At 53.7% G+C, this 22,696-nt stretch overlaps 1 protein-coding gene across 1 annotated transcript in view; it reads right to left on the minus strand.

Annotated features, from left to right (window-relative positions):
• Positions 1-15,043, minus strand: part of GLB1L2 (galactosidase beta 1 like 2) — a 33,364-nt gene extending 18,321 nt beyond the window's left edge. The window contains exons 1-3 of the mRNA XM_004614164.2: positions 14,924-15,043; positions 1,784-1,981; positions 13-81 (exon numbers count right to left, since the gene is read on the minus strand). Coding sequence (XP_004614221.2) covers positions 13-81; positions 1,784-1,981; positions 14,924-15,009 — 353 coding nt within the window. The 5' untranslated portion in view covers positions 15,010-15,043. The remainder of the gene's footprint in view (positions 1-12; positions 82-1,783; positions 1,982-14,923) is intronic.
• Between the last annotated feature and the right edge of the window lie 7,653 nt (positions 15,044-22,696).

The raw sequence follows: 22,696 nt of genomic DNA on the forward strand, positions 1-22,696 counted from the left end.
CCGAGCACGCACTGCAGGTCCAGGTTCCCAGAAAAGTCGAATTTGCCTCTTTCTGGCTCATGCAGGTTCCAGGGTACGTAGCTGTTGAAGGAAACCACACAGAAGGAAGATCATTCCAGATTGGAGTGGCACACTACATCCCCCTCGCCCCCAGCCACCTTCTCTGCCCCAAGTCCCCGAACCCAATAGGAGGCTGGGAAGGTCCTTCTTAGGTCACCGTCAGGATTAAGTGAAGAGCCCCAGGGCCTGAGATCCAGGGCAAGTCTGGGGTATGGGTGTGTGGGGGGTGAGGGTCTGCTCTCTGCAGGTCAGGGGAGCCTGGCCTGCAGAGGGTGAGTGCCCTCAGCCTGTCTCCCTCTCTCCCTCTCTCCATCTGAGGAAACAAATCCACTCCCCAAGGAAGACACTCAAGGGGGGCGAGCAAACAATGGGCCGGGCTTCCTCAGGGCACCCAGAGCCCCAAAGCTGGTGAGGATGGGCCAGATCTGTGAGGAGCAGGGAGGGGGGCACCATTGTCCCAGATACCCTAGCTGCTGGGAGAGCCCCCTTACCTACAGTGGGGGGCCTGTCTGAGTGTCCCTGGGAAGCAAAACTGGATCTTCTGCTCTGATGAGGGGGACCCCTCAGGCCCCCCAGACAAGATCTGAGATAAGTGGGCACACGGGGAAAGGCTGCATCCCGTGGGTCCTGTCTGCAATCATACTGGCCTTGGCTCTGCCCACTGGGATGCCCTGGGTGAGATACAGGCGCCTATCTGGGCCCCCGGGGCTGAGTGGCAGCTTTGCAAAGGGAACTAAGGGGAAAGAGGACAGCATCAGATGGACTCTAGGGTAACCACAGCCCTTGCTATGGTGGACACTGTGGGGCATCCCTTATAGAAGCATGACTTGGGTGGGCAAGCTGGTGCAGTGCACAGTAACAGGAACTTAGTGCATTCAGGGGGCTCATGAAGTACATTTAGCAGAGGTACATGAAGGGTGAATACACTGGAGCTCCCACAGATGGGGAATACACCGCAGTTCCCACAGATGGTGAGTATACTGGAGCTCCCACAGACAGTGAATACACCGCAATTCCCACAGATGGTGAGTACACTGGAGCTCCCACAGATGGGGAATACACTGGACATCCCACAGATGGGGAATACACTGCCGTTCCCACAGATGGAGAACACACCGCAGTTCCCACAGATGTACATCCCACAGGTGTGCACACCTGATGCCTTGTAGTGTTATAATAGATGCTGACTGAAACACTGGGCTTGGGGGCCACACCCAGCAGTGTTCAAGGCTTATTCCTTACTTTGAACTCAGAGATCATTCCTGGAGGGGCTCCCGGGACCATGTGGGGTGCCGGACTCTGAACCTAGGTCAGCCGATGCAAACCTTACCTGGGGTACTATCGCTCCAGCCCCTACAACTGTATTTCTCAAAAGAGGGCCGGGAGCAAGCTGAAGTGGCAGATGGCACGTGTAAAGCCCTGAGTTGGATCCCAGGCACCAAGTGGCTGAATATCGCCAGGAGTGATGCTGGGCCGGGAGCAGCACCTGGAGTGGGTTCCCCCGGAATAGTCTGGAAGCTTCCATACTGTTGGGACAATGCAGCCCCCACCTGCCACCTGGCTGCTTGCCAGGCTCCTCTGCCCGCTGGTGCCCTTTGTGCGTCCCCGCTGCTGGGGTGCTGCAGGGACAGAGCTCTCCTGCATAGCCTCTGTCTGGTCAGGCAGGTCTGGGCTGTGCAGGGCTCCCCAGGCCCTGCCCCAGGACAGCCCGGCAGGCACTCACGTGGTGAGGGTGTTCAGGCCACAGGCCCGCAGTTTCATCAGCCGGTCCACCCAGTACTCCCTGGGCACGCGGAAGTAGTGGATGGAGCCCCCCAGGATCCGGAAGGCAGAGTCCTCCAGCAGGAAGTGCTGCCCGACAGCCCGCAGGCCCCTCTGCCGGGAGCCCAGCCACCCGGGCAGCGCGCTCTGCCAGTTCAGCCTGCAGGGAGGAGAGGGGTCAGGGAGCACCGGGCATCTGGGGACAGAGGGGGCCATGGGGGCACCACGGGGCATGGCCTTCCCTTCTGGTGAGGGGCGCCTGGAGGAGACCCTCACCATGCACGCTGCACCCGCAGATGGCACCCCCAGGGCGAGCAGGAATCAGCAGACAGACACGCTCGGCACGGGGACCCATAGCTGGGGACACTGGGGGTTGTGGCGAGGACTCCAAGGAGCCACTCTGACCTCTGCGGCCGGCCAGCGATGGGGCACACGAGCGGAGACAACTTGGCTCAGAGACGCACCAGCGTGGCCTTACCTGAAGGGGGGTCAGCTGGACAGACACAGGGCACTGACAGGGGACACGAGGGACATGGGAACTTGGGAACTTGGGTGCACAGGGATACAGGTACACACGGGGACACAGGACATGGGACACAGTAGATACAGGACCCATACAGAGGACACGGGGGCACAGTGGATACAGGACACTTACAGGGGACACGTGGACATGGGGACACAGTGGATACAGGACCCATACAGGGGACATGTGGACATGGGGACACAGTGGATACAGGACACATACAGGGGACACAGGGACACAGTATATACAGGGACATACTGGGGACACACAGAACATGCACTCTGCCCAGAACTAACCTCCCTGGAGCTCAAGGGAAGTCAGAGTCCTGCTCTCACACCTGTCAGCAGCCAAGTACCCACCCCCATGTGCTCCCTGCTCCTCCCTCCGCGTGCTCCATGATCCTCCCCCACGTGCCCCCTGCTCCTCCCCCCACATGCTCCCTGCTCCTCCCTCCACGTGCCCCCTGCTCCTCCCCCCACGTGCTCCCTGCTCCCCCCACGTGCTCTCTGCTCCTCCCACGTGCTCCCTGCTCCTCCCCCATGTGCTCCCTGCTCCTTCCCCCACGTGCTCCCTGCTCCTCCCCCCATGTGCTTTCTACTCCTTCTCCCACATGCTCCCCTGCTCCTCCCTCCACATGCTCCCTGCTCCTCCCCCCATGTGTTTTCTACTCTTTCCCCCACGTGCTCGCTGCTTCTCCCCCTCCACATGCGCCCTGCTCCTCCCCCCCCTGTGCTTTCTACTCCTCCCACGTGCTCCCCTGCTCCTCCCCAGAGGCTCCCCCTACTCCTCCCAATTACTCCCTGCCGAGCCTCTGGCCACACTACAGTCCCAGCATCTCTGTAGGGCCCCTGGGAAGCACTGTGCAGCCCATCCCCTTGCCCACCCAGGCCATCCATGCACACTGGGGTTTCTACTGGTCAGGTGGGCTGCAGGTAATACCAGGCTGGAGACCTGCTCTGGACAGGACCCATGGCCCCTCTTGCCAAGAACTATGACAGAAGGAGCACTGCAAAGACTCTGGGTCTGTCCCCAGTGCCCAGAGCCGCCAGCCCATGCTCAGTCACTAGGCTACAGCCGGGGATACGTGCCCTCGAGGCCCCCCAATGTGTTTCAAGGGGCCACCAATGAAAATCCCATAAAGGGCAACACAGCACAGACTAACGGACAACCAGTACCTCAGTGGGGCACAAAAGGAGGGAAGGGAAAGGGAGGGAGGGAGTATGAGTGGGGATGAGAGAAGGGCATCAGAAGAGAAATGAACGTGCTCCCTAGGTAGATGATGCTGGGAAATCGGCCCACCGTCTCGCACCGAACACAAGCCCACTGAACATGGAATAAAGGCTTACAAGTTTGACTCAGGTCATAAAATACATAAAACAAAACAAAACAACACACTGCAGGAGAGATATTAGCTGGAGATGGCTTCAGTGACTTAACTCCGCAAAGAAACCGAAGCCATCATGAACAAAGGGGCTGCACCAACCTTAAGGGCTTCTGGATCATGAAAGAAGCGTCACTGAGGCAGAGACCGCAGAGCGGAAGAACCCGTCTGCTCCAGACACACTTGGCACAGGGCAAGTGTGCAAGCTATGTCAGTGTTCAAACAAAAACACTATAAAAAACTGGGAAGAATGGCTAAACGGACACTGCCCAAACCAACCCATGGCCAGCTAGCGGCGGCCAGCACACGCTCGCCACCACGACCAGGGAAGGGCCAGTCCAAAGGCCAACGGGTCACAGCGAGGAGAAGCACATGTGTGAGAAAGGCACAAACAGCCGTTCCCAGGGGCGCAGGGAGAGCCCCTCTCTCAGGGGCAGTGACCTGGCCCAGCCCTGTGGAGACAGACAGAGACTAACAGGAACCCAACACCAGAGCTGCCCTCTGCCTTGCTGGCACACCTATGCTGACCTCGGTGCCACTCAACAGCGACAGCACTTCGTGGGGGTCTGCATGAAGCCTCGGGAGAGGAAGTTTTGGCCCGCACAGCACAAGCAGGACCAGGAGTTACATCAGGAGGATGGTGAGCACGAGGGGGCCTCACACAGGCCTGGGGCAGGCTCGGAGAGCAGACTCTCAGACTCGCCACAGACTGAGGGGCCACAGAGCAGGTACAGGGCCCAGGGGACCACAGGGGAGGGTTCTGCACACTGGAGGAAGGTGTGGTTTTGCTGTACCCCAAACATCGATACACCCACTCTGTGACCAACATTATTCCCAAACATAATTTAGAAAAGTAAGAGGCTACAAGCACTTAAAATAAGCTAAAAACTGGAAATATTAAAGGCCTACTAAGAATCCAGTGGGATAACACCTCCCCACATGCACACACACACCTGCATATGTGCACACATACATGCACATACCTGCACAGCTACACATACACACATACACATGCATATGCACATACACACAACAGAAATCATACACTTGCACACACTGCACACATAACATGCTACACATATATGCATACCACACACACACATATACACACACCTGCACAGATACATCCCACACACCTGCTCACATATATACACATCCCACACATAGACACATATATACACTACCACACACATATATACACTACTACACATCTAACGTTGGACATGGGTCTCTCCCGGTGAACAGTTCCACAATGAAATTGACCACATCATATTCAAACGAAGGTTTTGCCTGACTGATTATCGCTGTTGTCCCAAAATTCCAAACGGAATCGGACCACTATCTCCTTCGTGCAAAATTCTACTTCACAGAGCAGGGAGAAAAGACTGCAAAGTTTACATTTAAGAAGAGAGCTCCCAGAATGACCACCAACTGGGAGCTCTTTGGCACTATTGCGGCAACATGGGAAGATGCCGTAATAGACAATATCGACGAGAAATATGATCGACTGGTTCAGCACCTCCATGATTGTGCAAAAAATGCCGAGAGTGAGAAAGCCACAAACAGACACCTGTCTTCGGAAACTCTCAGTTCATTCGCCAGCATGGTTTGGCATGAGCCTCAGGCAACCACAAGCTAACGTCCGAGCTCACAAAGCTGTGCAGAGATGCGATAAAGGAAGACCTCAAAGAGAGAAGAGCAGCAGTGTTGGCCGATGCAGCAGAAGCTGGGAAAAGTATTCACAACACTCGCCTGTCCTTCGCCAACTACAAGACCAAGATGACTGCCCTCTGACATCCTGATGGATCTATCACATCTTCCAAAAGGGCAATGGAGAGAATTATTCACGACTTCTACTTGGATCTCTTCAACAGTCACGTCCATCTGCCCACATACCAAATCCCGCAGTTTGGATATGTTGTTCCCAATGTCCTCCCTTCTGAAATCCGACATGCCATTTTGTTGGTAAAGACACGCACAGCGCCCAGTCCAGAAAAGGTCAGACCCGAATACCTGAAGAATCTGCCACCAGTACTCATCAGTATACTGGCTCAACTCTTCATACGCTACCTGTCCGAATGCAAGGTTCCGTCCCAGTGGAAAACCAGTAGGACCATTCTGTTGTACAAGAAGGGAGACATCCACAACATCGGCAACTATCACCCAATCTGCCTGTTATCCATTGACTACAAGTTGTTCACTGGAGTCATCCTGAATAGAATATGCAGAACGCTAGATGAAGGACAACCATGTGAGCAAGCCGGGTTCTGAAAAGGATTCAGCACGATCGACCATATCCACACTGTGACCAAACTCATTGAAGTTTCGTGAGAGTTCAAGATGCCGCTCTGTCTAACATTCATCGATTTAAAGAAGGCCTTCGATTCTGTTGAGACTGAAGTGGTCATCAAAGAACTCGCCAAACAGCATGTTCAAACTCAGTATATCAGGATCCTCCGGGAGCTCTTTTATGGATTCACCACCAGGATCTCACCATTCTACAAGGAAGTGATCATTGATGTAAAGAGAGGGGTTCGGCAGGGTGACACCATTTCACCGAAACTCTTCAGTGCCACCCTCGAGAACATCATGAGACGACTGGAATGGAAAGGAATGGGAGTGAAGATAGACGGTCGGCAACTACACTACCTTCACTTCGCTGATGACATCGTTCTCATAACACCAAACATTAGTCAAGTGGCAGAAATGCTGGCTGACTTCGACCGCAAGTGTGGAAGGTCAGACTGCAGCTGAATCTCAACAAAACAATGTTTGTGAAAAATGAAGTAGTCCCTGACATTCCATTTGCTTTCAACCGAATGAACATATCTGAATGCAGCAGCTATGTGTACCTGGGTGGAGAAATCAACATGAGGAACGACTTGGCGCCAGAACTGCGGAGGAGGAAGAGAGAAGCGTGGAATGCATTCAAGAACAAAGAAGTGGTTAAAGGGACGAAGAACCTCTGGCTCCAGGCACATCTTTTCGACTCTACTGTTCTTCCTGCACTAACATACGCCTCAGAGACCTGGGCCCTACGCAAACAGGATGAGAACGCTATTCGGGTATCCCAAAGAGGAATCGAAAGACCCATGCTAGGAGTATCACGTTTCATTCATGTGAGAGAAGGAATCCAAAGTTCTGACCTCCGTCGACAATCAAGAATCAGGGACGCTGTCTTGTTTGCCAAGACATCGAAAATCAGACAGGCTGGACATATAATGCAATTCAGAGAGGACCGCTGGACTAGTGCTGTTACCGACTGGATTCCAAGGGATGTCATAAGATCACGTGGCCACCCACCAATGAGATGGTCAGACTTTTTCGTCAAAATCCTGAATGAACAATTTGAGGCTTTTTCTGTTCCTGGAGCAGGCAGATATCATTGGGCTACACTAGCACATGACAGGGACAGATGGAAACAATACCGGCGCCCAGTCGAGCAAATCGAAGATCAACAGGATGACAAGTAATATAAGTGATACCACACAACTTACACACATCCCACACACATGCACACACCACATACTGATAGACACACACACACACACACACACACACACATACACATGCATGTACAACTTGGTTAACTTGGTTTTTGTTTGGGGGTTTTGTGGGTTTGATTTTGTTTTTTCATTTTTAGACCACACCTTCCTAGCATGCTCAGGGCTTGCTCCTGGTTCTGCACTCAGGAGTCACTCTTACAGGTGCTCAGAGGACCATAAGTGGTGCTGAGGATCCAACCTGGTCAGCCATATGCGAGGCAAATGCTCTACCCACCGTACTATCGCTCTGGCCACTGTCATAAATATTTTTTAAGACAATGAGAACAAAATATAGCAATCGCCACCCCCGCAGTGATCCTTCTCCACAAATCAGAACCCCAGAGAACAGTCTCCAGTGTGTGCCCTAGTGCAGGCAGCAGGTAGAGCCCCACATCCTGGGACAGGCGCATCTTCCCGCAGGGAGATCACACCGGCCCCCACCATGGGCCAGACGGCCAGCCTGAGGGGTGGAGCCTGCAGCCCCGAAAACATGTGGATGCCCAGCATACACTGGGATCATGCAACATGCCCCATCTCCCTGCAAATCTAGATGGGGTTTCCCACAACCAGGAGAAGGGCGGGGCTATTTCTCCCCTCGGAGCCCCTGTCTGCTCCCAGGAGCCAGGCTGCAGCACCAAATTTGGGCAACAAAAGTGGCAGGTGAGGAGGAACCTAGCTGGACAGCCTGTCATAACCGGTGACTGGGACAAAACTGGGAGAAGCAATGTGGTACAGCTCAGTCATCCAAGTTGGGACCACCAAGTCATAGCTGGCAGGGCTGAGAGTCGAGGAAGATGAACTGGGTCCATGATCCTGCAAGGTTCCAGGAAACCCTGAACAAAGCCCTGAGCCCCCACTGGCCCAAGTCCCCACTCACACTTGAGTCCTCACTCACCACTCAGTCCCCATTCACACCTGAGTGCCCATTCACCTGAATCCCCGCTCACCCGAGTCTCCACTCACTCACCCCTCAAGTCATCATTCACCCTGAGTCCCCACTCACTGCTGAGTCCCCACTCACCCCTGAGTCCCAACTCACCCCTGAGTGCCCACTCACTCACCTGAGTGCCCACTCACTCACCTGAGTACCCACTCCCCCCTGAATCCCCACTCATTCCTGAATGCCCACTCCCCCCTGAATGCCCACTCACTCCTGAGTGCCCGCTACCTGAGTCCTCACTCACTTCTGAGCTCCCAATCAACCTCGAGTCCCCACTCACCTGAGTCCCCACTCGCCTGACCCCACTCTCCCCTGAGCTCCTCCACCTGAGGTCCTGATTGCTCTCTCAGACACTCTCTCCAGAGAGTGCTTACCAAGAGGCACCAACAACTTTCGCCTCTGTCAGTCCAGCCATTTCCAAACTCCAAATTCTGTGGAAAGCCTCGTCTCCCTCCTAAGTCTCATCCCGTGGTGTTTGGACTGTCTCTAGTCCTCAGGAGACAGGGCCACACAGTTGCTGTCATAGGGACCCACCAGGGAAGGAAGTGACCCCTGCTGGAGCTGCAGAGACGCTGAAGCTGGCTACGGATGGCCACTAACCCCCTCAGGTCCTCAGGATGAGGCTGACCATTATCCAACTCCAGCGCTCAGGCAAGAAGCTCAGCAGCATAAAGGCTGGAGAGGGGAGGTGACTGTGGGAGGGAAATGACTGTGGAGGGAAGTGACTGAGGGAAAGTGACTGTGGAGGGAAGTGACTATGGAGAGAGGTGACTGAGAGAAGGAGGTAACTCTGGGGGGAAGTGACTGTGGAGGGAAGTGAGTGTGGAGGGAGAAGGCTGAGGGAAGAGGGGGATACAGGAAGGAAGTCACTGCCAGAAAGCCAACCTGACTGCTCTGTGGCAGGGAGCCACCACCCAGCAATAGGGAAGCCCCACAGCCTCCAATGTTCCAGCAGAGACCAGTCCTCTGCCTCCCGCCCTGGGGCGTGGCCTTCCTGCCCCCAGCTGCCCGTGTCTCTGGCTCTGCGGTGATTACGAGTAACTGGGTCATGGGCCCCACCTGAGCCCAGGTCTATTCTGCTCTGAGCCATGTTTGGTCTAGAGCAGAGACCCCAAGTGGTGTTGCTTCCCACCCCGTTTTTAAGAGAAACATCCCACACAAGTCCCTGTAAATCTAGCTTCTTTGAGGGAACAATCTGAAAGTGCCCAGCTGCACCCAAGGTTACTACAACACCCTCCAACCCCCACCCAATCGTTGCAGCATCCCCTGGAAATGTTGTACTGCCTACTCTGTGGAAGACTTCTAGAAGGCTCCAGAGGCATCAGGAGAATTTCTGAGGAGCCTCCACAATTCCCATCACACCTATTCCCTTTGTGGCAAGGTGGAAAGAGACTTGTGGGAACAGTGGAAAGGACTGAGGCATTTGATCCCGGCCACCGCAAAGCCCCATCTCCTACCACCAGCACCTGCCGTTCCACAGGCCGGGCAGATCCAGACAGACCTGCAGAGACCACAGGGCCACGGAGACCGCGTCATGCTCACACAGGGGCCACATGATCAGCCAAGAGTGTGGATGAGCAGGGCCTGGGACCGGTGCAGAAAAGGTTCTGGAAAGGTCGATTCCCAGACCAGGCATCCCTGCCGCTCCCGACTCCACCAGACTGGGCTGAAGACTTCCAAATCCCACCAGAGGTGCCCTGGGCCAAGGCACAACTGAAGTCTATGCAAGAAGCCAACCCAGAAAGCAAACTCTGGTGGCTGTGCCAGGGCGACCTACAGGAAGTGCCTCCCAGCACCTACAGCACATCTCCAACTACAGCGGGGAGCCCAGCACCCCAGGACTTGCAGGCAGGCGTCCTCCCACAGTTCTGCCACTCCCTGACCCATGCAGTCACTCCCTGGGCCCCACGCACTGCAGCTCGGGGAAGGGCGGCCTGTCCCTGCCTGGCCGAGCTGCCTGGATGCATCTCTGGCTGGGGTCCAAGCTCTGCGCTCTGGCTTTGCGAGGACAACGTGAAACATTTCCATGGGGCTTGGACTTTCAGTTTCAAAAGCAAGTGCACAGTGGTGTGGTCGTTTCCACAGGCCCCCAGACCCGGGACTGGCTGGTCACTGAGAGGACATTCGCTAACTGGTGCAGGAAGGGAGCTCGTGAACCAGCACATGAGCCCAAACCAGGGCCCCACCAAAGAAGGACCAACTGCTGTTACCAGTCGGTCCCGCAGCTACAGACAGGAAGAACTGATGGGTCACACCCCAAAAAGCAAAAATAAAAAAAGCCTCCAGTGTCCAGCCAGATAGAGGGGACAGTGCTCATGCTGTCATCCAGCCCACAACGCCCAGTGTCCACTGCTGGGAAGACACCACCACTGCCCCTGTGGAACCTGAGGAAAATGTATGAGGGCACAGGGGGAAATCTTCTGCATGGACAGGAGTGAGGGGAGTGACTTTTACGGGGCACAGGTATGACCTGGGCCTCACACACACAACCTTCCCTCTGCCGACGGACCCGGGGCCTCCTGCACTCTAGCCAAAGTCCCAACTTCCTCTAACCCATCTCCACTCAACTTGCTCTCAGTGCCTAGTGAGATTCTAAATAAATGTCCCCTATGGTCAGTGACTAAGGGAGCAGAACTGAATTGGCCGGACCCTCGGAGACAGTGTTTGCACCATGGGTGCCCTCTAAGGCCCCAATGCACGCAGTTGGGGACTGTGAGAAATGATGGCTGACGTGGCAGCCCAGGGTGACGGACACCCCAGCTTCGAGGGTGTGGAGAACCCCCTCCCAAGAGTGGGAGGGAACAGTCTGACCTTTATGTCCATGAAAATTTCTTCATGTCCATGAGCCACCAGCTCAAAGAAGCCCTCTGCACACCCACTCACCAGCTGCCATCTAAAGGGACTGCACGGTCACAACTGGCCACGTGCCCAAGCCCTGGGGTCCCAGAGAAGTCCTGCCTGGGCTGGGGCCAGAGAAGGGGGTGACATCAAGGAAGAGGCCTAGGTCAAAGGTCATGGAGAGGAGAGAAAGCAGACACAGCTGGAGGGCACAGCCCAGGAGTCCCCAGGAGATGGGCTGGAGATGGCAGCTGATGTCCAGGCACTGATGTTCTGCAAAATCCGGCTCTGGCCCAAACCATGGCTCTCACGCCAGCACTTGCCTGGTGTGTGTGAGGCCTGCATTTGATGCCTGACAACACATACACATGCATACATGTATGCACACACAGGCATGCACACGAAGGCATGCACACGCACATGCACACACAAATGTACACAGGCACATATACCCATGCAGGCATGCACACACACACATGCACAACAGAGGCATGCACACACAAATGCACACAGCACACACATGCACACAGGTATCACACACACATGTGCACATAGGTACATGCACACGCACATGAAGACCCCACAAGGGTCTTCCCTCGGGGCATATAAGGACTTCAAGTCCTCTCACTACAAGCTTGTAATCTGTACCTTTGCTGTCCCCGGACTTGGCAGAGAAGGAAAGAGAAATTTCTGGATGTCACGCACAAAGACAGGATATCATACATTCCTGCTCCCAGGCCCCCTCAGCCCCCACCATTGGCTGTCACAGCCTGGCCTGGGAGAATCCCAGACATGTGCAGGACAGTGCCAGCCCCTCCTGGCCCACAGTGACCCACTGCCCCATCACTGGGTCAGACACTGGTATAGTGGTTTGCAGGAGCTTTTTGTGGATTAGTCTGGGTTTGGGAACCACACCTGACTATCCTCAGGGGTGACTCCAGGTGGGGCTTGATGGACCCTGCATGGTGCCAGGATCACAACCAGGTCAGGCTCCTAAACCCCCATAGCATCTCTGGCCCGGGGTCAGAGACACCAAACACGGCTCGTGCCAGCTGCCAGCACTTCTACCAGGACATGAAAGGGAACATTCCAGAGACCATGACTCAGGCCTCCAGCAGGGCCAAGCCTGGCACAGCGAAGCTCATAAAGAAAGTGGCCTCCAGGGCCGGAGGAGACGCGCAAGTGGCCCGCATTCCCCACGGAGGCAGGGCTAGCCTGGACGGGGTGAAGACCCGTCCTGCTGCGTCACCCACACTAATCACGGAGGCTCCACGGGGCTGGACACGAGAAGCCAGACAGCGATGAGAGCTCAGCGTGGGGTTGGTACCTGGAGTACCCACCTCCTCCTGGCCTGCTGAGCCCCAGGCAGGAGGTGCAGGTGGGCCCTGACGGGGGCTTAGTGAAGCGTCTCTACCTGAGCAAGAGCCAGCCCGGGGGCAGCCAGCAGGCACCACGCCTGCGGTTCCACGCCTCCCATATGACATGCTTTGTGGACTCCACTGGACCCACTGGCAGCCAGACGGCATGGCCGTGACACTCAGAGGTGCAGGTGGGGGAACTGAGGGGCCAGGAATCTGTGGGCTGACGGAAGCCTGCAGGCCAATCTGTGGGGTCCTGCAGGTAGGGGACATGTGCAGCCCGCAGTGCTTTGCAGATCAAGCTCTTGTTTCTGCGTGACCCTCTGGGCACGGCTTCAATGTTCCCCAGGTCCTGCGGTTTCCATAGTGCAGCGGAGGCCTGGTGAAGGGTGGGGAGTATCAGCTCAGTCCCTGACATCGCCAGCCTCTCCCCACTGCCGGTGGACGCCAACTCCTCTGAGCACCAGCGGTCCTCATAGGGCTGACACGGCGGGAAGTGACCTTGGGCGCCTGAGCACTGCCAGTACGGCCCCTATGCAAAGCGAGGGGTTTAGGAAGCTAGCTCAGGGTTGCAGCAGAGGCCCCACAGGCCCGGAGTCCAATTCCCGCAGCCGTGCTGACGCCAAGCCCTGAGCCAGCGAGTACTGCTGGGAGAAGCCCCAGCACCGCCCAGGAGCCAAAACCAAAAACCGAAAGTCATCTTGGCCCCTTGCATTTCTCGGGAACACAGTGATCGATCAGTTCTGACTGATATAAAGCAGCCCAGCACAGTGTCCACAGGATCACGAAGGACACAGGCCAGCCCCCATGCCCGCCTAAGGCACAGGGTGACCTGAAGGCCATGGCCATGTTCACAGCCCAGCCACAGCCACGAACCCCGCCCTGCTCGCTGATGGTCTAAGGTAAAGCTGTCCCCGCACGGCCATGTGCCCGGCCCATAAAGAGAAGGGTCTGGGCAGAAAGGGTCTGTGAGGGTGGCCCAGAAAAAGACTCAAACATGGTGTCTCAAAAATGGTCCTGAAGTGGCTTCACAGCTCCTCTGGCCTCTGCCTGCCCAGCCTAGGAAGAAAAGCCAGAGCAAAGGGGCTTCCTTGGCACATGCGTCCAGTTCCCATGGCCTGTGCAGCCACTCCAGACCCTGTGGTCATTCCCCGACATGTCTAGTCATCCTCAGGGACAGCTACTGCGGAGGGACCCAGCGACCACCAGAGACAAAGTGCAACCATCTACGGTTGCTCTGTCCGCCAACTATGACAGGGCCCGACCTGGGCCCTCCCCAGCACCCGGGACACCCCTCCTGGTCTGAGTGCCTTTGTGAACTGCACCAGCCATTGCCCCGCCCACAGGCATGTCACAGGCTTCTCACACGCCCTGGGGTGCCTCCTCCGCTCAGTTCATCTCCTGGGGCTTGCATCAGCGCAGCCCAAGGGACAGGCACGCAGCCCACAGCACGAGTCTCCAAAGAGGAGGGGGCTGGAGCACACGGCCATGGGGCAAGAGAGCTGCAGGACAACTGGGGGGACAGGGATGCCGTCTCTGTCCCTGTCCCCCTCTCCCCAAGACCACCAGGGCACTGTCACTATCCCCAAAGCACAGAAGGAACCTCAGTCTCTACAACAGGGTAAACCAGGAAGGGCTACTGAGAGCCAGCCTGGGGCAGCCGAGCAGACCCAGTTCACTGATCTCCATCGAAAACCCACTTGACCATACCAGAAAGTTCAGAAAAAGGGGGAAACAGTCCCAAAAGGTATCATCGAGGGGTGCTGGGCCTGCCCTAGCTCAGAGCCGGCCTTCAGCCTCTCCAACATCAAGTCTCGCTGCCAAAGCATCTGAGATGTGCTGTACTACCCAGGTTTTGAATATGGAAAGTGCCAGGCATCGACCTGAAAAGCAGGGTCAGGGCTGTGTCTATTTATAAATAGATATCATTTAGAAAGTTCTGGACTAGACTCCTACCTGGGCAATAGGTAAACCATTCTACCACTTTTTTTTTTTTTTAACAAAAAAGAGAGGTGGGACAGAGCCAGATGCTGACTGATGCACAGAGAGAAAGTTCTCCTAGAACCTAAAACACAGAAGGAAAAAAAAAAAAAAATCCAGGGCCAGGGCTTAGGATGCAGGACTCTGGACTCTCGGACTGCCTGAGCTGTAACCCCAGAAATCCAAGAGGCGCCCCCAGGCCGGGTGGGGAACGTGGAACTTGGGGGGGCTTCGGCGCTGGGGGCGGGTCCGTGAGGGATCTGAAGGCTGGCTGTGTCACCCTCCCGCAGGGGAATGCAGCTGAGGCCTCGGGGAGCTGGGGAGCAGATCCGGGCGCCGCTGTCACCCAGGGGTTGGTCTCCAGGCGAGCAGCACGCACAGCGGGGGAAGCACAGCGCGCTGTTCCGCTGGGGAAGGCGGGGTCTCGGGTCGCGGTCAGGTGGACCCCGGGGTCGTGTCCCTCCGGAGGGGGCGGAGGCGCAATCCCACGTGGGGTGGGTGCCTGGGGCCAGGCAGGTGCGCGCGCGGTGCTCTCACCTGCGGAGCACCAAGAAGCTCAGGATCACCAGCAACAAGAGTCCGAGTGTGCGGCAGGGCCTCCGGCCCAAGTTCCACGCGGCCATCGTAGGTTCGGAGCGCGCAGGACCCCGGCCACCACTTCAACGTTCTCCGAGCGTCGCGCGGGAGGCTTGGCGTGGGGGCGGAGCCTCGCGCTGGGCGCCTAGGCAACCGGGCGGCGTCCTGCCCGCCCGCCGGCGCTCATTGGCTGCTGGCTGGGGCTCCGTCCCTTGCGCCGCGGGGCCCAGCGCAGGCGGGGCGGGGCCTCCCAGGAGGCGGGAGGGGCGGGGCCTCGGCGAGGTGGGACCTCTCCGGGAGCTGAGCTGGGCCGGGCGCTCACCGAGACCTGCGGGGTCTCACCGGGGCGGGGCCTCCCAGGAGCGGGGCGGGGCCTCGGCGGGGCACTTCCAGCCCTGGCGACCCCTTTAACTCGCTCCTTTCTCTCCCCGGTCTCTGAGAAGCTCTCTCATTTTTGGACACTATTTTCCTGCACAGAATATGCAAACAGGTGCAAAAATACCGAACACGAGATGCCCTATCCTGGCACAGTCTTTGAACGCTGAGAGAGTCCCCTCCTTCCCCACCCGGTTAAAGTTAAACATCTATTCTTTTTCAAAAGCAAACAAGCAGTTTAAAACATTTTTTTTAATTTTATTATTATTATTATTTTGTATTTTAATGCTGGACCAGCGAGTACAGCGGGTAGGACGTTTGTCTTGCACGGGTTGACCCGAGTCCAATCCTTTGTACTCTATGTGATCTCCCAAGCACGGCCAGGAATGATCCCTGATCACAGAGCTAGGAGTAAGCCCTGAGCACCCCTGCATGTCACACACACACACACACACACACACACACACACACACACACACACACACACACACACACGCACACACGGTGGTACTGGTCTCTCATGTGTAAAGCCAAGATAGCCTGGAATTTCCTCTCGATATATTTTATGGTTTAGTGCACTTCACATTTGAATAGCAAGGCGGGGGTGGGGGATAAATGTTGGCGGGGAGGAAAAGCTGTACTGAGCAGGAGAATCAAAGTATTTTGGGCTCCAGGAGTCTCGTGCTGACTCCAAAACTTCCAACATTTTACTTTTTGAAAGTTCTTGTAGAGAAAGGCAAATGAAATTCTGAAATAGAGTAACGTTTACAGAAAATGTACCTTTTTAAGGTTGAAGTTGCCTTTGTTATAACTTCTATAAAGTGAAAAATTCAGGTGTGGATCATTATAACTAACACCTGGGGCTGTAGGGGGGACTCAGAGTTGCATGCCCCAATACCACCACCCAAACCACCTGCTGTACCCTCCCCTTAAAAATAAATCAACATCTGGCCATAGTGTCAGACAGTACAGTAGGTAAGACACTTGGCTTGCACTTGGCCAACCTGGGTTTGATCCCTGGCACCACTTGTGGTCCCCTGAGCCCCAACAGAAGGGATCCCTGCGTTAGTGTGCCCCCAAAAGTCAACATCTGGACAGGAGTGTTGGCTAACAGGCTGAGCACATGCTCTGCATGTGGGAGCTAAAGTGTAATCCCAGGGACCAGCGTCCTCCAACCACCACCTAGAACAACCTTGAGTATAGCCTAGTAACCCTATGGCTGGGTATTTGCCCAAAACAAGCAAAAGATTCGCATCTCTGCTTACTACATTGATTTCTCCATGCAAAATCCAATCCTAGGAACCTGGAGATAGTACAGGTGTTAAGGCATGCATCAGCCCTGGTTCAATATTCAGCACTGCACAGTACCCTAATCCCCCCACCCCAAGGACTAGGGATAGCCTCTGAATCCCAAAGGTGTGACCCAAACCCCCACCAAAAAATAAAATAAAAGAAAATAAAATCTATATTTCACCACAGATTCGGTCCCTTTTTTTTTTTTTTTTTGCTTTTTAGGTCACATCCAGCTATGTACAGCTATGTCCTGGCTCATGCACTCAGGAATTACTTTACTCCTGGCGGGCTTGGGGGACCATATGGGATGCTGGGAATCGAACCCTGGTCAGCCCCATGCAAGGCAAATGCCCTACCTGCTGTGCTATCTGCTATCTATCACTCCAGCCCCAGATTCGGTTCCTTTAACCCCTTCCCTTCTGCTTGCCTCTTATTCTTCTTATGGTTTTAATTTTTTTGTTTGTTTTACTAGCTCATTTGTTTTATTTCTGCATAGACCACATGTTAGTGGGGGTCGGGGATTTGAGACAAGCTTCCCAGTCATCACAAACCAACTCATTTCAATAGCAAAATTGAGATTTTTCTGAAAGAAATTCTGAAGCCTTTCCTCCACTTGTACGTCCTTTTGAACTTGTCAAGATGATAGGAACATAAACATACAGAGCATAGTGGGGAGGGCTTTTCCTGACATTCCACAAATATTTACTCAAGTAGCAAAACTAAAGAGGCAAAAAACAAAACAGGGTGAGAGAGAGAGAGAGAGAGAGAGAGAGAGAGAGTATAGCAGGTAAGGTGCTTGCCTCACATGTGACCCACCCAGGTTCAATTCCCTGGCACCCCATAGGATCCCCCCAGTCCCTAGGAATGATCCCTGAGCATAGAGCCAGGAGTAAGCATAACTGAGTATGGCCCCCAAACTCAAATCAAACAAAACAAAATCAAGACTAGCAAGCTCCTCTTTCAGTGTCCCTTCCAAATTGTTCCTAGAATTGGAGTCCCGGGGTCAGTGATGATGTGTCTATGACCGGCCAGGAGATAATGAGAACAAAGCAGTGTCAGGTGCATGGGAAGCTCCTGTGCTCCTGGGACAGGTGTCATGGTCCTCGAGGGCCAGGGATCCAGAATGGGGTTCTGCTTTAGACAGTCTCACCTCCTGGTGCTGGCAGAGGGCACTGAAGGCTGAGGCACATGCCCTGTGTGTGCTAGGCCCCAGGTCTAAATCTGAGTCCCCAAGTTCAGTCCTAGTGGCCCCTGGTGGCAGAGGAGTGGGAGCAAACAGCACTGCTGGGCCTGAACACGGTTCTGCCGACCCTTACTGCCAGGCCCAGCACTGCCAGAAGCAGCTCCCCCAACCCTCTGGGCACTGCTTGGGAACCCACCGCCAAAAGAAAATATGAAATTTATACTTGAGGCCGGAGAGATAGCACAGCAGGTAAGGTGTTTGCTTGCATGCAACTGATCCGGATTAGATTCTTCCGTCTCTCTCAGAGAGCCCAGCAAGCTGCCAAGAGTATCCTGCCCGCATGGCAGAGCCTGGCAAGCTACCCGTGGTGTATTCTATATGCCAAAAACAGTAACAAGTCTCACAATGGAGACGTTACTGGTGCCCACTCGAGCAAATCGATGAACAAGGGAGGACAGTGCTACAGTGCTATACTTGAGACAAGGAGAGGCCAGGATGGCTGCTTAGTGAGATCCTGTGTCACAGCACGTCTCTGCCAGGACTTGTGAATCTGCAACGCAGAGATGTAGAGGCCTGGGAATGAGATCTTGGGAAATAATAAAACTAAGAAATCACTTAGGCCTGAAGCAGCCCACAGGCAAGAGGACCACATTGCTTTAAGATGCAAATCCTGAGTTCATTAGAGATGGAGAAACCGAGGCAGCACACAAGGGAGGGTGCAGTCCTCAGAAAAGGAGAAACTGCAAGAGAAACTAAATGAAGGGAGGGGAGACAGCTCAGGAGCTTGCCTTGCAGCAGCCAATCCAGTCCAAAACCCGATACATGTGGTTCCTGAAGCCCCACAAGGACTTACATCTGGCTGGTCCCAGGCCTGCCAGCTGCTGGCACCTCTCTGAGGTCCCAACCCACATCTGCACAGTCTCCGAAGCCTAGGGGTTACCTGGCACTGGTGACCTTGAATCTGGTCAACGTCCAGAATCTTGAACTAGTACATGCCACTATTGGCCACTCATGATCATTTGTCCTTCGTAGCTGCCTGAACCTACCCAAACTTGGGTCCTCCAGCCTTGCCAAGCACCCAACCCTAGATACCATGCAGATCTGATTGCCCTCAGGCTAGTGAAAGAGGAAGCCTCAGTTTCCCCTGGGTGAGCAGTTCCATTTTTGAGTGCCCCCACCATAAATGTTTAACATTCTTGCTCTTCTGGGCTCTTTCTGATAAATAGGAAAATAACAGTTGTCCAGAATCATAGATCTGCTTCAGACCCTGAGCTCAAGAAGATTAAGATGGGGGCTGGAGCGATAGCACAGCGGGTAGGACTTTTGCCTTGCATGTGGCCAACCCGGGTTCGATTCCCAGCATCCCATATGGTCCCTCAAGCACCACCAGTAGTAATTCCTGAGTGCAGAGCCAGGAGTAACCCCTGTGCATCACGTGGTGTGACCCAAAAAGAAAAAAAATGATTAAGACAATGGGTAATATCTAAGGCCAATGGCCAAGTACATAATCCAAAAGCCCTGAAGCTAGCCAGCGTGACCCTGTATAATCCTTGTATATGCTTTTAAACATTCTTGTCACCAGATAAATAACACAAAGATCCAGTTTTCCTATTAAAAAAAAAGTGAGGGGGCCAGAGTGATAGCACAGCAGGTAGGGCATTTGCCTTGCACACAACCACCCGAGTTCCGATTCCCAGCACCACATATGGTCCCTTGAGCACTGCCAGGAGTAATTCCTGAGTGCAGAGCCAGGAGTAACCCCTGTGCATCGCCGGGCGTGACCCAAAAAAGCAAAAAAAAAAAAAAAGAAAAGAAAAGAAGTGAGCCATACTTAGTCCTCTACTAAATTCCTACCTCCTGGAGCCTTTCCTTTTCTTCTATTTCCTAGCAAATAAACCTTACTGCTTCCAATCCGAGTCTGGGCATCTCCATTATTCAGTATAGCAGGAAAGGTGCTTGTTTTGCACATGGCCAACCAGGTTAGATCCCTCACATCCTGTGCCTCAGCAGAACTGATCCCTGAGTACAGAACCAGGAGTAAGACCGGAACACCATCAGGCATAGCAAAAAAAAAAACTAATCAAAATAGTAATAATAATGCAATATGCCTATGTCATACATATAAACTGAATATAGGCATAATAGCTACTATGCAAAACTGTCATGACTGTGTAAGCACACAAAAGTAGACAGGGGCCAGCGGGGCTCTATCTCTTCCACTGCCCGAGTTCGGTAGTCTCACACCACTTCCCCCACCCCGGGGGAGGTTGATAGCGATGATGAGGCAGGCGAAGGAAGGAACGAGGGCTAGGCTGATTAGTCTCCGTTGCAGTTTATTCCAATCTCCGTTCCCGTTCTGCTTCTCTCTCACCCCTGCTCACTCTCACTTCTTTTGCCTTGAGCTCTGCTTCAGTGTCTCCCCTGCTTCTGTCTGTTTCTCTGTCTCTATCTCTGTAGTCTCTCCTCTGGTCTCTTCTGACTGCTCTGTCTCTGCTTCTGTGTCTTCCCGTGTGTCTTCTGTGTCTTCTCTTGTGTCGTCTTCTTCTGTCTCCCCTGCCTTCTTCTGCCCTGTCTTCTCCCTCTGTCTCTTCTGTCTTCTTCCTCTCTCTGCCCTGTCTTCTTCTTCTGTCTCCTCTGTCTTCTTCTTCTTCTCCTGTCTCCCCCTCAGTGCCCCACAGTCTTAGTTTATATAGCAAATTACATAGGGTGGTGACACAAAGGTGGGTTGAACATTAACAAATCAACAAAGAGTAAGACCATTTCTCGAGGAGATTAACAAAATCTCATCTAAGGAAATCTCATCTAAGGAGATCCACTAAGGGTGGGGGTCTAAACAAAGGTGTGTCACTTTCTTCTTTCCTCAGCTAGTAATCCACTTACATAGTTGTAGTAAATCTACTTCTAATATTTCTGGCAATGTCACTCTGTATGAGCACAGTAAGAGATATAAAGTTTGGTTCTTCCTGAGGACATCTCACTATACATTCCAGATCACAGTCCTCAGGCCAGGTTAATATTCCTAACCCCAGCAGAGTCCTAGTCTCATTGTTACCTTTGGATCATGACAGAATTGTCCATGATCATGCCCTCAACTTATAATTGAGTATTGTGGCACTTTGGCCTGGCCCATTTCGATGCCAGGGTAGCTCACAGCTTGCCCTGGATCCATTCTGTCCCTCATCAGGACCCTGCTTTTGGGGTGCTAGGAACTAAGGGCAACTGAGTTGAGAAAGCAGATGCCCAGGAGTAAATATTATTGGAGTCAATCAGCTCCCAAGTTACAAAGCATATTATTAACTGTCTTCCTGTGTCCATACACAAAGGACATTGCTTTAAGGACAAAGACAATAACTTACAGTACAGGTTCAGAGTCCTTAGAAGGATCTGATCTTACAAGATAACAGAATCTGATTAGAGAAAATGTGATTACCTGGTTGGGAAGGAGGGTGCAGAGAAGAGTTTACAGATAAACAAAGGAATGGGGGTATCTCCAGGAGTGTCTCCAGGAGTGTCTAAACCTAAGCTCCCTGTGGCAAGGGAGGAAGGACAAACCAATGTTATCCTACAGTCAGACTATAAATTTATTCTAATATTGAAAAGTGAAGCCTGGTTGACAGTCTCAGGCCACCGCTCTGAGAGCAAGTGTCCTGGAGAACTTATGCATCCCCCAGCCCCAGCGAGCAATAAAACGCCACTGATGAGGGAATAAAAGCCACAATCATTTCAAATTTAAAAAATCACCATACAAAATTAGTTTCTATGGCTGTTCAACTTTTTGTTTATTTGGGGGCCTCCCCTAATAGTGCATGGGGCATGCTCCTCCTGGCTCTGAGCTCCTGACAGTGCTCAGGGAGAACGTGTGGTGGGGGGAACGACCCTGGGCCTTCTGTGTCTCTGATTCTGTGAGTCATCTCCCCAGCCCTTTTTGTTCTTATTTACTGGCTGGAGGCAGGTGGCTGGGTCACACTCAGCTGTACTCAGGTCTCACCCACGGTTCTACTCGGAGTCATTCCTGGTAGTGCTTGGGGACATATGCAGTGACAGGGATCAAACCTGGGTTGCTGTGTGCAAGGCAAGCACCCTCACCCCTGCCCTGTCACCCCAATCCCTAACTTTCAATTTTCAATAAGTAACAAATAGGTTTGTAGATCCGCTCATTCACATCTTATTTCTGAGTGCACTGTGCCTTCAAAAGAGGATGTCTAAAACCAAGGAGATTACACCGAGAGGTGGGGGGTGACGTGTGGTCCGTATAAGTGGACATCCACTGGCCACAGACACCTGCTCCTCGGACACAGACACCTCCAGATACCAGAGAGTGGTGATTAGAGAAACTAAGGAATATGGGGAAATCGGGTGGGGGGTGGTGGGAGCAAAGGCCATTTCAACCTGCCCTAGATGAAGAGAAAGAAGAATGTCCTGGGAAGGACTGTGTATAGGTGGGTGGGTGTCTAGCAGGGATGGGCACAGTGAGTCCAAAGTCTCGAGAGTCTCAGTCCTGCAAGTCCAAAGATATCACTTTAGGGGCCAAGAGGTAGCACAGCAGTTAGGGCACATGCCTGGCATGTATCTGACCCAGGTTTAATTCCCAGCACACATGGGCCCTGAGCACTGCCAGGGTATCCTCAGCACCACATCCTTGGGCCCTGGCATAGAACAGACAGATTCTTATTGACCAAGAATGACCAGAGGGACCCCCAGGACTCCTAAGCACTGCATGGGAGGCACACCACCCCCCCCAAAAAAAAGAGAGGGGGGAAAATGACATTATAGCCATTAGGAGGCTGAACAGTCAAAGATTAATCCAAGGACTGTCTTCTTAAGAAGGAACCAACAGGGCCAGGGCCACAACCCCAGGGGCAAAGCAGAGGCTTGATCAACCC

Source organism: Sorex araneus, chromosome 3 (genome assembly GCF_027595985.1).
Source record: "Sorex araneus isolate mSorAra2 chromosome 3, mSorAra2.pri, whole genome shotgun sequence".
NCBI lineage: Eukaryota > Metazoa > Chordata > Mammalia > Eulipotyphla > Soricidae > Sorex > Sorex araneus.